General features: G+C 40.2%; 1 protein-coding gene across 1 annotated transcript in view; it reads left to right on the forward strand.

Annotated features, from left to right (window-relative positions):
* LOC110384245 (sodium channel protein para) overlaps positions 1-13375 on the forward strand; it is an 86802-nt gene extending 73427 nt beyond the window's left edge. The window contains 16 exon segments of the mRNA XM_049846476.2: positions 1320-1507; positions 1576-1780; positions 3455-3577; positions 3671-3786; positions 3862-4003; positions 4089-4360; positions 4450-4623; positions 6183-6305; positions 7234-7356; positions 7449-7643; positions 7728-7973; positions 8301-8571; positions 8656-8960; positions 9138-9341; positions 9451-9985; positions 9988-13375. Of these exon segments, the coding sequence (XP_049702433.2) occupies positions 1320-1507; positions 1576-1780; positions 3455-3577; positions 3671-3786; positions 3862-4003; positions 4089-4360; positions 4450-4623; positions 6183-6305; positions 7234-7356; positions 7449-7643; positions 7728-7973; positions 8301-8571; positions 8656-8960; positions 9138-9341; positions 9451-9985; positions 9988-10301 (3536 nt within the window). The 3' untranslated portion in view covers positions 10302-13375.
* The last annotated feature ends 2846 nt before the right edge of the window (positions 13376-16221 follow it).

Genomic DNA, 16221 nt, shown 5'->3' on the forward strand with positions numbered 1-16221 from the left:
TTACATAATCTGTTAAAGCGTGGATGAAATTATACTAACTTGAACGGAATTTATAAACGTTTAGTATCATGTTAACGCACCAACTCTTACTCATTACATTCAATTTATTATTATTATTGGTATCAAAATTATTTTGTTCCACGGGCACATTATGTGTAATACATTTTTTAACAATCGGATTCTAAAAACATAAACTTATAATCAGCTGCCCAAGGAACGAGATAGAAACCCATGTAACTATCTATCAAGACAAATACCGACTGCATATGACATTGTTTTAGCATAAGTATGAACAAATGTATGAAAGAGACACACATCACATACACCCAGGTTGCGAGGTTAACACAGACGATTAAACACAAAGTTGCGCTTAACTAATCCTAAACGGCCGAGATCTAAATTGTTTTCCGAGTCCACACTTTAATTGGGGCTCGCCGTCGCTGTTTGAATAGTGAATATTGTGTTTATGTGCGTCACACTGTTGTGCTCATTAGACGATTGGTAAGATTCGATGTGTCCCCTTCCAAGTTAGCCTGATACCCTTAAAGTATGTACAGTCCTCTTTCTAAAAGCCCCATGGAAAAGGCGCCTCACTTGTGAGACATTACGCTAGCTACCTTTCATGTTTCCTTTATACATCTTTTCTTTGGACATTCAATCTTTACGTTTTCTATGTCTTCCGTAAGCGCTATTTGTCTCTAATATTCTTTAGTGCTGTTATATGGCATGCTGTAATTATAGTGAGTATGATGTTGACGTTTGTAGCTTAACTAGGCGTAGTGAACCGCATGCTATAGCTAGCTCTAGGAGTATGTATCACTCAATATTAGAATATAATTATACTAACACAATAATAGAAATTCCACAATATGAAGGAGCTTTTTATAATTGTCGCAGTATTCTAATTAATTATCCCAAGACTTTCACTATTTAATTTAGGTTAATTAAAAGTTTATTCAAAATTAATTAGGACACGGCGACACTCGTATAACTTGACGATTATAAAATTATTAATTGCTTATCTATTTCTATATTATATACTAGCAAAATATACTTAAATATATCTCTTTACTTATGTATCTATATAATTATATATCTATTTTATTTTATAAAGTACTATGAATATTTTATTATAGTAACTGTTATATTTGTTGTTTTTCGTGGTGTGTCGTTGTCTCTCACATAGATTACTGAGTGAAACACGAATCCGAGGCTTAATAAGTAAAGAGGAGATATTTTTGTAACGTCAACTTTCTTAAGATTTGTTCGCAGAACTCAGACCCGTGAGTACATAGTAATGTGTTGGTATGTGTGCACAGATTACGTAGACCGATTCCCGGACGGGGACCTCCCGCGATGGAACTTCACGGATTTCATGCACAGCTTCATGATTGTGTTCCGAGTGCTCTGCGGAGAATGGATAGAAAGTATGTGGGACTGTATGTTGGTCGGAGATGTCTCTTGTATACCCTTCTTCTTGGCTACCGTCGTCATTGGCAATCTTGTGGTCAGTATCTTTAACTTTATATAAATGTGCTTTCTTCATAGACACAGCCTAAATAAGTATATTTTCAGGTACTTAACCTTTTCTTGGCCCTGTTACTGTCAAATTTCGGCTCATCGAGTTTGTCGACACCGACTGCCGATCAGGATACCAACAAAATAGCAGAGGCCTTCAACAGAATATCAAGGTTTATTGATTGGGTGAAACGAAACGTAGCGGACGTTATGAAGCTACTGAAGAACAAACTGACCAATCAGATAGCGATCCACGCACCCGGTAAGATGTGTGTCCGATTGCCCGTATGTTGTGGCATGTCGTTGTACCTTTATATATGTTTTTGTATTTATGTAGATAAATATTGTATACTGTGTTTATTGCCCTTAAAATGCCATTGTAATCTGAAAACTTGAAAAAAATAAACAATATCAAGTGGCTTGTATGGTAAAACAAAAACAAATTTAATGATTATATTCCGAAATAATCACACAAAGTTAATTGTGTGAATTGATTGTTTGAATGAGCTTCAGCCAAGAAATGAGAGCTGTTGAGGCTAATAACGGCGTAAAATATGCTAATTAGTGTTGTAGCATGATTTCTGTGTAATTAAGTATAATCTGAGTAGCATGAAATTGTGTATAGAATAAAATATTTGGATTGCGTGTGGATATTTTGTGACGGTGTGCGTTGCCTGCGCCCTAGCGATCCAAGTGTAGAAAGCAGACCCTTTTTGTATAAATGTCGTGTGTTTGAGTCCTCGTTGTTACATTACATATTACTTTTCCATTTTGTATCTATCCTTTTCATTTCTATTTCACTGAGTATCCTCCATCATTACATTTATTTTAAAAATACATCTATTTTCCTAGCACCAATGGTAAATGACGGTATGTAAGACCTATTGAAGGCCTTTTACCTACTTGGTGTATCTGCCTACTTGGTGCTTTAACTTGTGTTAGTAGATGTGTTTATTAATAAATTATTAATCAATTAACAGTCACCACCCCTGCTTATTGGTTTTGCTATATAAGTACCTCAGAAACGTTGATTATTGTGAATCCACAAAAACAGTCTAGCTAGTCCATTATTGACAAAAAAAAAATATTCTGGTGGGCTACCAGATTCAAATCAAATTGCGCTGAAAAAGTCATTAGTGCTCACATTTTCGGTGTAGGTATGGAAAAGTACCCTTGAGTAGTAGTGATCGTGTATATTATGATATAATTTTTTGGTGCTACAGAATTATTTTACAACTACGAATGTTTTTCGAAAAGTACCATAAAAAAATAACTATTAGTACGTCACATTCATTGAGCAGAATCGATAATAGTCATGCCAGGATACAAGTATCAGCAACACAATTGTACTTATGTCCTTAAGTAACTGTATTTAAAATCATCAATCATTATATTAGACAGTCTCTTTCATGCTTTGTGATGTAACATCATTTTATGTGTAAGTGTGTGTACCTTAATGATCTTAGCTTTGTGTGTGTTTTGTGCATGATTATTATGTGTACTTGTGTATATCTGTGCCATTATCATTAATTCATTTCTTACTTGTATTTGTGATGTTAAATATAAGATTAGTGAAGTTAAGGCTTTAATGTAACATTACTGTCGAATAATTAAAACTGACATGGTATATAAGCAGCATAATTTTTTGTTAAAAATTAAACGTTACTTTAACACATTAATTTAATATTGTCTGAACACACTAGTGTTGATATCAAATTCATTTTTGTATAACTTTCAAATATTGTACAGAGGATTTAAATGCAGAGTATTTCCAAAATTTAAAACGATTGCAAGAATCAATTTGAGTATTTAACTAAGTCGATTCGTCCTGGTCTGATTTCTATGCTTGGTGGTCGGATGGCTCTCCGTGACCGCACCGTGGGCTCGCGACATGTAGGCTTAAAGGCGGCTTTGTGTGGCCGCTGTGTCTCCTCAGAGCGAGTCGACAACGAGCTGGAACTCGGCACAGACCTCGACGACGCCGTACTCTACAAAGACAAGAAACTCAAAGACCAAGTAGAAGTAGCTATAGGTGACGGTATGGAATTCACTATACCAGGTAAATTTTCAAGTCATAATTTCAAATAAGATACTGATGCCAAAGAATAGGCGGTTACGACTTTCATTAAATATGATGTTAATGATTTTTCAGGAGACAATAAATACAAGAAAGGCAAAATTTTGTTAAATAATATTAACGCAATAACAGATAATCATAGAGACAACCGTTTAGATTGTGAATTAAATCATCACGGGTATCCTATACAGGTAAATATTTGTCGTCACATCTTCTTACTAAATCATAATCATGTTTCAGTACTAAGAACACAATTTCTTTTTTAGGATGACGATACAATTAGTCAAAAATCGTACGGCAGTCATAAAATCAGGTCGTTTAAAGATGAAAGTCATAAAGGTTCCGCAGACACGATAGATGGCGAAGAGAAGAAGGACGCTAGTAAAGAGGAATTGGGATTAGAAGAAGGTTAGTGTAATACCGCAATTATATAATAATCGGCTTCAACGTAAGGCATATTTAGAACATTTTATGAATAATAAATATTTTACAGAACTGGTTGAGGAAGAGGAAGATGGGAAGTTAGACGGAGGTCTGGGTAAAACAGACATCATAGTAGCTGCAGACGAGGAAGTTGTTGACGACAGTCCTGCTGACTGCTGTCCAGAGCCATGTTACGCGAAGTTTCCATTCCTTGTGGGTGATGACGAATCTCCCTTCTGGCAAGGCTGGGGCATGCTCCGGTTGAAAACCTTCAAACTCATTGAGAACACATATTTCGAAACGGCTGTGATTACAATGATTTTGCTCAGTAGTTTGGCTTTGGTAAGTCCTAAAATCTGTTTTCTGAACACGTTGGAACATAAAGTAAATAAGCAAATCATGTTCGTGACGAAATTTTTCTGCCTTTACAGGCTTTAGAAGATGTAAATTTACCACATCGGCCGATTCTTCAAGATATCTTGTATTATATGGATCGAATCTTCACCGTCATTTTCTTCATCGAGATGTTGATCAAATGGCTTGCCCTTGGCTTCCAGAAATACTTCACAAATGCGTGGTGCTGGCTCGACTTCATCATTGTCATGGTAATATTACTATAATTATATTTGCTTTCGTATCCAAATATGAACTAACAGTTTCCTTGCAGATTAGATTGGTAAAAAGTAATTTATGACTCTGGGATTTACTTGCAAGTTATGTGTAATTTGAAAGACATAATTAAGGTTCATATAGGTCTTTCAAGTTTATATTAAGGTTTTGACTGATCCTGCCGCCTCTCAGCGTGTTAAAGCTGGGAAGACTAATTTATAAAGTGTTAAGTATATCTAGATGTAAGGAATATATTGTATACTAAAGTAAATGACGATTGGTGTGGCGTTAGTTGTCGCTCGTAAACCACGGCGCAGTGATGGCTGGCGCGGACGACATCCCGGCGTTCCGCTCGATGCGCACGTTGCGTGCGCTGCGGCCGCTCCGCGCGGTCTCTCGCTGGGAGGGCATGCGCGTGAGTAGGACGCGCACACCACCCGTGTGCAGGCTGTGTTGGTATCGTTGCGCTGCACATCCACACTATTGTTTCACTCAACATTCTCATGAGAAATCACTGCAACTTACTGTTGCTAATCAAAATATGCAACACAAAAACTTCCGAGACATTTATCTCGAATCACTTTGTGACATGTAAACTCTGATTCGTATACAACTAATCTCTGAATAAAGTATGTTGTAAATATTTTCATATTTTCCACTGTGTTTGACGTGCAGCGCAACTCAAAGCGTGCAGCTTTGATTGTTCGATGTCTATGGCAGTGGAAACTCCGAACGGCCTCACCTCGCTGCCTCGAGCTCTCGATGTCGTATTGTTTGTTTATGGAAACCGCTTCTATGTGACTCTATTACCCACGACCCCCGCTATCCGAATACCTGTGGCCGTATATATAAAGACCTCCACAGAGTGACTTGAAATCCTTATTCTTTCAAGTGCATGAAACAACACGTCTTCTATCTTTGTGCTGTTGTGCGAGATAGTGCCGTTTTCACGTACTACTAACAGTACCTCATCTGTCGGGGACAAGCCCGACATGTGAAAGAAAAGCTTTAAACTGAAAATGGCACGTGATCTTGGTTGCTGTCGATGTCATAACAAAGCAAACTATAAATACCTATATACATATCCTTGATATTTGTTCTTAATATAATGTGGTGTAGCTTTATTTTAGGGACATTAGAGAAACGTTAAACTAAGCTCAAAATTATAGTTTTTTGTAAAGTAAAACCTGATAATTATATATTTATTTCCATTTCTCTTATTCTCTCATGTCCTCAAAGTAACTTCGATGTAACCTTGTGTGTAACTTGAGTGAATATCACGTTCCTATCCCTTCTGATTATGCTGTAATAGGTACTTCTTCTTCCAAATGAATCTTGTGATTTTCTTCTTTACAATTTATCCATATCCTTAGGTTTGTAACACAGGTCGTGAGTCTTCAACCTATTAGAGGAATATTAACTCTGGCGTTATTGGTGGTGTCAAGTCTTGTAACTGTGTCTATTTTAGGTGGTGCAGTAGACGTCGAAATGTAATATTTACCATCAAAATGTTGAAGTATAAATTGTCTCAATATGCAACCCTTGATTTCATCAGGTCTCGCTTATAAACTTCGTAGCGGGGCTTTGTGGCGCCGGCGGCATTCAGGCGTTCAAAACGATGCGAACGCTGCGCGCACTGCGCCCTCTCAGGGCCATGAGCCGCATGCAGGGCATGAGGGTACGTACCACCCTGTGCTGCCGACAACACCCTATCGCTCATCCATCCACCACACACTTCGCTCCACACTTCACATTCACATTTCTATTTCAACTTCTACGATCATTTTTAAACATTTTAAAATTTCCAACGTGCCAGCCGTAATCGGGCTCCTTTTTTCGATATTTCTGCATCAATCACCGGATCAAAATTTGTTTTTAATTGTTAATTTGGACAGTTACCCGATTCATTGGCAGTAGTCGATTGAAGTAATTATTAGCGAATCATTTTGAAGTGGTCGGTGGCACCCCTGAATGGCTTAGTATCATCACTGTTCGTCATAAACCTCTTTTAGAAAGGGTTCAATGGGATTTATTTTAGGAGAGATATTCATCCATGTTTTGGTCTCTTTTCTATTGGTCTTATTATTAGCTAGATTAGACTTTTGTAATTACTTAGTTATTTGGAATGCTAATTTATATTCTGCACCTTAGATTTTTTCTTCTTGTATCTTCATCGTACGAGCGGCAAGTCGCATGCATTACTACTAATTCCATACATTGTGGATGGTTTACTTAGTGGACAAGGTAAGAGTAGTGTAGTATTTATGTTGCTTTGAGATGTGCTTCGGTGTATTCGATGTTATGTAAATAAATTCATGTCAGTAGATACTAAAACTAATCTCATTTTCAATCAGTACCATTTACATGATCACTCAAAGTAAGGAGTAGTTCAAACTGAACATAAACTTAACTGCTAACTGCTACTTAGAATTGCACAGTACTAATGACATTAACGTCCTTACATCCCAACTAATTATTGCGCCCACTAACAAATGCACGCCATTGTTATGTCAACGAGTGTACAATATACCACTGTATACTCAAAAGCATACTTCCAACATATCGCTTGTAAACAAACAGTGCAGTAATGTGTTTGTATGTGACAGGTGGTGGTAAACGCTCTCGTGCAAGCAATCCCGTCCATCTTCAACGTGTTGTTGGTGTGTCTTATCTTCTGGCTGATCTTCGCCATCATGGGAGTACAACTGTTCGCTGGCAAATATTTCAAGGTAAGCATATTGTTTTACTACCTTAAGAACAATTTGTAAAATTTTTCTGTGTGTTCAAAGTTACTAACATATTTTTCATTGCTTTATTCTAGTGCGTCGATCTAAACCACACGACGTTGAGCCACGAAATCATCCCGGACCGGAACGCGTGCATCTTAGAGAACTACACCTGGGAGAACTCACCGATGAACTTCGATCACGTCGGCAAGGCGTACCTCTGCCTGTTCCAAGTGGCCACCTTCAAGGGATGGATACAGATCATGAACGACGCTATTGACTCGAGAGAAGTATGGCTTCTATTCATTTTTTGAACATTTATAAATCAATAAATAAAGCACGTTTTACAATAAATGTCTTTTCATTAATTCCAGGTGGGCCGGCAACCTATACGAGAGACGAACATCTACATGTATTTGTACTTCGTGTTCTTCATTATATTTGGCTCATTCTTCACTCTCAACCTATTCATCGGTGTGATCATCGACAACTTTAACGAACAGAAGAAGAAAGCCGGTGGCAGCCTCGAGATGTTCATGACTGAGGACCAGAAGAAATACTACAATGCCATGAAGAAAATGGGTTCCAAAAAACCATTAAAAGCTATTCCGAGACCGAAGGTAACAGACGATTTTATTGTTTTGTGACATATCCAAGGAGGAGCGAGTCCTATACTTGAAATCTGATATTAATATTCTTGTATATTTTATCATTTCATAAACAGCAGCACTGCAGTATATTTTTTGCAACACGAATCAACTGCAAGATGTTTAATTATTGATGGATGATTTTACCTACAGTCTATTTCAAGTTTGATGAAAATTTGAAGCCGCCCTTTTCCCAACAACAGTAGCGGCTTCTATATCACCGGACGACGTACTGATGTACTTACCCAGATAAGAAATCTTGTCACCTAAACAAATATTAACTAAAACTGTTTGTTCCAGTGGCGGCCACAAGCGATCGTGTTCGAGATAGTGACGGACAAGAAGTTCGACATGATCATCATGTTGTTCATCGGCCTCAACATGTTGACGATGACGCTCGATCACTACCAGCAGTCGGAGACCTTCAGCACTGTCCTCGACTACCTCAACATGATATTCATCGTGATATTCAGTTCAGAGTGCCTATTAAAAATGTTCGCCTTACGCTACCATTACTTTGTTGAACCATGGAACTTGTTCGATTTCGTAGTAGTCAATTTCTCAATTCTTAGTGAGTATTTTGAGTCCCATGTTATTTCAATATATAAATTCCCGTTTACAATTTACTAATGATAATACATCTCTTTGTTCTCAGGTTTGGTATTGAGTGATATTATAGAAAAATATTTTGTGTCGCCCACGTTACTGAGGGTGGTGAGAGTAGCGAAGGTCGGTCGTGTGTTGCGTCTCGTGAAGGGCGCGAAGGGTATCCGGACGTTATTGTTCGCACTCGCCATGTCACTGCCAGCCTTGTTCAACATCTGTCTACTGCTGTTCCTTGTGATGTTCATCTTCGCCATCTTCGGCATGTCGTTCTTCATGCACGTCAAAGACAAAGGTGGCCTCGACGACGTCTACAACTTCAAGACTTTCGTGCAGAGTATGATCCTGCTATTTCAGGTCAGTGTCATAAATCATATTTATAGCCTTGGGGTCTTACTTAATTACATTCAAGTTGGGAGTTAATGTTACCATTCACTCCCAATGTTACTTAGTACTACTTATCTGCCGTAAACATCAAACGGCAGAGTGATTTTCAGCATTCATGAGGTGTTAATGAAATATGTTGTATATCAGATGTCGACGTCCGCCGGCTGGGACGGCGTGCTGGACGGCATCATCAACGAGGAGGAGTGCGACCTGCCGGACAACGAGCGCGGCTACCCCGGCAACTGCGGCTCCGCCACCATCGGCATCACCTACCTGCTGTCCTACCTCGTCATCTCTTTCCTTATCGTCATCAACATGTACATCGCCGTCATTCTCGAGAATTACTCGCAGGCAAGTTGAACAATTCATATCATCTTTTGCTTAATGTAGATGTAGGTGTATTTGAAGATCTTTATCATATTTATTTATCAATTCTTAATGGTGTTATTTCTGCATACAGGCGACAGAAGACGTACAGGAAGGTCTGACGGACGACGACTACGACATGTACTACGAGATCTGGCAGCGCTTCGACCCCGACGGCACGCAGTACATCCGCTACGACCAGTTGTCCGACTTCCTCGACGTGCTGGAGCCGCCGCTGCAGATCCACAAGCCCAACAAGTACAAGATCATCTCCATGGACATCCCCATATGTCGCGGCGACATGATGTTCTGCGTGGACATCCTCGACGCGCTCACCAAAGACTTCTTCGCCCGGAAAGGCAACCCCATCGAGGACCCCGGCGACCTGGAGGTGGGCCGGCCCGACGAGGTGGGCTACGAGCCCGTGTCGTCCACGCTGTGGCGCCAGCGCGAGGAGTACTGCGCGCGCCTCATCCAGCACGCGTGGCGCCGCCACCGGCGGGCACACGAGTCGCCGCGCGGGCCGGGCGGCGCGCCCACCGCCGTGCTGCTGGACGCCGTGACGCCCAACGGGCACCGCGTGGTGCTGGGCGGCGCCGCCGGCTGGCGCGCCGAGCCCGGCCCGCCGCCCGCGCCCGTCTGACCCGCGCTGGCGCTGGCGCTGCTGCCCGCGCTGGCCGCCGACGCGCCGCTGCCGCTGCCCGCACCGCTGCCCGAGCTGTTGAGCCCACCCAAGCGCACTTAATTATTGTTTACGCTAGACGTGTCGCGTGTACATATAGCGTGGTAGCGCGAGTAGCGTGCGAGCGGCGGAGTGCGGCGGCGGGCGAGCGAGCCCGCGCGCGAGTGGCGCCCGCGCCGCGCCCCTGGACGTTGTTCTCGAACGTTCGACAGACGTTCGACGTGTTTACTGGAGTGTTTTGTATTCGCGTGGCCGAAGCTTAGTGACCGTTTGTTTTGCGACCGATGATCGTGCGCGTTCACCGCGTTCAGTCGTTCCGATTGGTATCCGTTCGTTTGCGTTCGCGTGCGGACCCGTTCCGGTGAGTGAAGGCGCCGATCGGAGAGGATCGTTCTCGCGAGCGTGCCCTTTTTTTATTCGTCACTAGTGATGTAATGTAAGGTATTGGATAAAATTGAGGAAACTCTAAAAGCTTATTTTTGTATTCGATGAATATCACTGTCTATCTGTAAAATTCTAAAACAGAGCTGTACTTGTAACTATTATGAAGTTCGATTATTTGTTACCGATTGTGAGATATCATTTTACTTCCCCGAAATGGTGTCGAGCAATAGCACAACAAGATGTCCCCGGCCCCGGCGTGTAGTGTGTTGTGTGTGTGTGTGCGTGCGGTGCGAGTGTAGTGGTGCGGAGTGCGGCAGTCACGCTTGTTACGTTCGCTTGTCACGCTGGCGTGATCCCGCGTCACGTCGCCGCACGCCTCCCTTCATTACATGACGTCAACCATCGCCTGCGCTGTACGGCGCTAGTATTATCGTATCTTAATAGACGCTTAAGAGAAGCAATGGCTACGCCGATTCATATCAATTTTGTCCGTATAGTTTTAATAGTTCCAATTTGTAAGCTTCTCACTGTACCGAAACGACGCGGCGACGCGAGGTCGCGTCTATCTATGCGGGGACGGCTGCTGCCGGTCCTCGGAATTAAGAGAGTTTAGAGAAATTTTTGCAACGTTATCTATATAAGCTTAACAAATCAGCTGTGAAATCGGTACCAGAATTCACTTCCGTCCTAATTCAGTACGCATCATAGGAATCGAGCCATTTTATGTAACGCGCACTTTCCACATACCTAGTTAATGTAATTGCCTTCCCCTGGTTACATTAGCTGCGGGAGACGGCGGCCTTCCCCAGCCGCCGCTCCCTAGCGCCGGCCCCGGCCCGGACTCGCCCTGGCCCGGGTCGGGCTGGGCCGAGCTCGGGCCTGGGCCCGCCTCCGCCGGCGGGCTGCGCGCCGACGCTCGCGACACTGGCACTAACTGCAACACGTGACAAGCTACTGCCTACTGGTTCTGCTACATCACCCAACAATGTATAGAGTCGACGTGAGTTGATGGCTTACATTGTTAGCTTCGGTAGTGCGGCGTGGCAGGGTGCCGGGGTGGCGGGCGCCGCCGGACGCTCGCCGCGTAGACCTACCTGTATCTGATATAGCGAGCGGGCTGGTACTGCTTCGACGAGTGTAGCTCTTGCAGATCACATTTTGACGATGTTGATGATGTTCAATGTTCATTCACGATGTACAACCGATTCGGCTACTTGAAAGGCATCACTATAATTAGCAATAAGATAATATTGATATACCTAAGAGATCGAACGTCCCTTACCGAGTAAGGTAGATATTATTGAAGTATTGTTTATTTTTCGATTGACATCTCTCTAGATAGACGGAGGTCCGCGGCTCGAGGCCGCGGCCCCGGACGTTGCCGTTACCTCACGACGGTTCACTTCTGTGACAGTATTGTCTTTTCTAGCACAACAGACTAATGAATCATTCAATTTTTGTAATTTAACTTTGGAAGTGGTCAATTTTCTACTACTCTGTAAATATTGAGAGCTTATTGCCGGGTAGATCCCAAACCGCACGTCGCAACACGTAATTTATTATATTATGTCTACTATCTATTGATATCAACGATACGTAATAAGCTTGAAGCAATAACGTTAACGTGTGCTCGACGAGAGGTTTCGCTTTTCATTACCTTGTACGGAACATGTCACCGAATACTTGTGTGCCGGTTGTTTTACATTCATTTACATATAATGTGGAAATATCTCAAGTGCAAGACAATTCTAAGTGTTGAAAGATTTAAAGAGTCAGTGTATCGTAAACTAAATGAGACGCTTACAGTTTTGCACATATTTTGCAATAATTATGGTTACAAGATAATGATTATGTAGATAATTTTATAATGAATGCGCCGGCGCCCGCCCGCGAGGTTCCCCGTCGCGCGCGCGCGCCGCCCGCGTCGCGTTACGTTCACGAGGTAACCAGAGCCGTGTGGAGCCGCTCAACCTCTGTCCTTTAATATATGATATTATATTGCGCTTTGGAAGACTGATCGGATAAGATGATCTTGAACATTTATTTCTATGTCCTTGTTGACGTGTTTGTAAAAATCTAAAATCAAAATCTGTAACTTAAAATCACGTATTTTAAGTTTAGAAGTATGATTTAACTCGACAATACTGATATTCTCACCTAGTTAGTGCCGTGTAAACACTTACGTATGTACACCAATTGTTGATTGTTAGCTTTTAAGGTAAACTTACCGCTTGTCACGAAATTAGTGAATGTGAATATAAGCCTATAGTTAGCCAGTAAACTTTATAAACAAGCTAGATCTTTATTTGCTCTCTTTAACAAAAACATACAGTCAAGAGAACAGATTATATGTTAAACTGAATCAACACAAATTCATCATCAAAATATTTGAAACTAGATTTCAAAACAATATTTCCCACTTCAAGTGTATATTATAATAAAAGTAATAGATTTTAAACCTACGAAAATTATAAAACTAAACATACAATGTGTCTGTAGTGAACAATTCTGATTTCTTTCTATTTTATTTAGTTTAAGTACTTTTGCTATCACAAAGATGCATTTATTAAAAAAAGTAAGCATTCATGTGATGAGATCTACAACTTAAGAGTATATTTCTTATTTAAAGCTCCTTATAGCGTTAGGTATCGAGATTGACAAGTTCCATACGGCTCTACACGACATGGTCTGCCAATATGTCGTCACTTTATGTTGGTGAAACCAAAGATTATAACTACTATTAGGCATATTTGCACAAAGAAGTTGTGTTTAATTAAGTTTAGACAATAAGTTATAATATCATTGTATTGTTTATTTTAACTATACTTATGACAAAAAAGTGAGTTCAGTTTGCTGAATGATAGAGGTTTAATTGAGTATTTATTATATATATTGTTGAAGTTTGTACAAAATAAATTAAGTAAACGATAAAATATAGAACTTGACTGCTTTACCCTGTGGTTTTATTTTACAATACCATTGCTATTAGAATATATTTGAATATATAAAAAAACACCATAGGAATCGTACGAAAACCTACCAAATAAAACGGCATTGTCTATTTTTATTTATGTTTTTTATTAATAATATACAAAACTTTCCTATACATTTTTATAAATTACAAAATGTCATGAAGTTTTTGGATAAACTAGTATGTACCTAACAACCTAACTAGGGCGGCAAAATATAATATTCATTTAGTCTTTATTCACTTGTCTGATTTTACATTGATATAGAAAACATTCCGAATAACTGAGTCGCGCCCTGAAACAGAAACCTCGTTAGTAATGTACTTGTTTCACTAATGAACTGAATATATTATATCGTCAATAAACCACTGGCTCTAACTGTAACTGTGGTATAATAGGTAACTACATTTCTAATAACTACGTCATGTTAGGCATTATTCGAACCGAAGGCCCAGATGTCAATAAATAAGTCGATAAATTCATAAAAATTCCCTGAAATCCTTTATTTGAAGAATGTGATAAAAAACCCATCCTGTATGTTATAGTATTCCGTTAGCAGTAGCGTCAAAACCAGTAGGCAATTCGACAGTCCCCATAACCAAACTACAACCATTATCCAGTTTATAGTTGCCAAAATACTGTTGTATGTACTTATTGATTTTTTACAACTCACCGTTCTATTGCTAGGCTTTACTAGGTCTCGTTGGAGACGGGGCCAGGGCATCCCTGTGGCAACAAACAACTTCTTGTAGGTATCTAATTCACTAAGTAATTTTCGACGCTTATCACTGAAATTTCAAACTAAATACGGAATAATATGAATGATAAACTAAATGACAAATTAAATATACATACCTTTTTACTCAATGTATATATTATAATACTTATATTGTAGCTACGAATTTTTTGTTTTTATTTAACTGCTGATTTTTCGGAACAGCGGTGTTTGACATCGGCGATGTGCTCCTCTGCGCGGATCCCTATGCTTCTTTTAGTTTGGCCTATACATAGGCCAAACTAAAAGAAGAACATACATAAGAGACCAAAATCCCAATCAAGCGAAACGTCGGGTTTAAATAATATAAATATAACCGCGAATAAAATCCGTAAAAGTAGTTTTATTTAAATGTCAATAAAGATTTATTAATATTAATTCGTCCACCTAGAAGGCGAAAATTGATCACTTTGCGGCGAAGCAAATTCTCGCTGGGCTTAGCGTAGCCTACGCACGTCACCGCTACGCGGGAACCAAGCGTAGCGAGTAGCCTAGCGTAGGCCTAGGACTACGAAGTCGTAGCAATGCCGGGACGCTTCTCTGGCAGAAGATATGAACTACGTTTTCACTGACATGGTGACTTGTGCTTTTGTCAAGGGGGCAGCCCATATTTAATTTATTAATCGGTGTCGTTTTTATTTCTATTTTTTGGTATTTTTTTTGCGACAGTTTAAAGATCAGTTTTGCCCCAACCGACCCGAGAAGGGCGCTGGGTTAATATTGAAAGAAAAACTAGTAGCCACTAAGTTGTGCTCCCCTCTTTAAATTGCTGTACGTTGTGACGTGAATCGCAAACCCTCCTCGTCGCTCTGTCTTGCGGACACAGTATGCCCAGAACACCAACGAGACGAGCAAAAGCATTCCACATTAAGTAGGTGAGAGGGAGTAGTTGACGACAGTTACACCGAATCCATTTGTGTACAAGCGGCGGGAACATGAAGCATAATGATCTTCATTTACTGTCAATTTGTTATAGACACAATCTCAAATCCATCCAAATCTATAGAAATTGTTGTGTAGATTATTAAAAGACTGCCTGTAGGCAGCATAAAATTGGAATCCTTGAATTTTCAGCTTCAATTATTCGCATTCACTAATCTCCAGTAGGGTTTTTCATTTTTTCTTTCTAAGTAATCACTGCTAATCAGACTGATGAACAATATATGATGAAGTTAACTTCTTGTTACTTCATTTATAATTTGCTTCTTTTTAAGAAATGTCAGATTTACTGTCCACTTTGAAACTAAGGCACAATGGGAATTGGCAGTCCTCCTGAGCTTTTCCATTTCCATTAAGTTGACGATAACATTCATATCTTTGGAATTCCTCGATATTGTGCTGGTTGGATGCCACTATTGAATCATATTTTAGTTGTACTAAAGATCAGCTTCATTATAATCCACTAACGTCGACATTATCATGTTGTTTGGAGTACATCAGGAATGGTAGAAAGGATAGGACGAACGCAAATGAGATAAATAACAAACTTCTTTTCGATGTTACTATTTTTATTTATTTTTATTTCCATCTTAGTCTTACTTAAGACAACTGTGTCCTTAACATAGGCACACATACAAGATGCTTGTCAATACATAGGCATATTAACCATATAAATATCTATACAGCATCTATATGTACAATAGTATGTGTGTACCGAACCGAAGCCCTCTGTTATTAAGTAGAAACGTGTGAATAGTCCGAGCGGCGTCGGGGCTCCTACTAGTACAGCGTCCACTATGTGAACCCGATACAACAAGCTTCTTATTTAGTTAATTTACGACATTTACTGGCAGTGCAACTGACTTGTGCACGTTTCGTACCACAATTCACCGAATTATTATTCATTAATTAATGACAGATATGTAGCGCGAGAGTTAATTTACAAAAAAGCTGATTATCGCGAATCGAAAATGGTCAAAAATAGTTTATGTGGGTATTTGTACGACTCGGCTCTGTTACGATCTAGTGTCGAAAGCTAAATGTTATTTGTGAACTCGGCACCATGTTGTCGTATGTAACGCTGCGGGCGACTCAACTCTTAATAAGTAAATATAC

Source organism: Helicoverpa armigera, chromosome 17, assembly GCF_030705265.1.
Source record: "Helicoverpa armigera isolate CAAS_96S chromosome 17, ASM3070526v1, whole genome shotgun sequence".
Lineage (NCBI taxonomy): Eukaryota > Metazoa > Arthropoda > Insecta > Lepidoptera > Noctuidae > Helicoverpa > Helicoverpa armigera.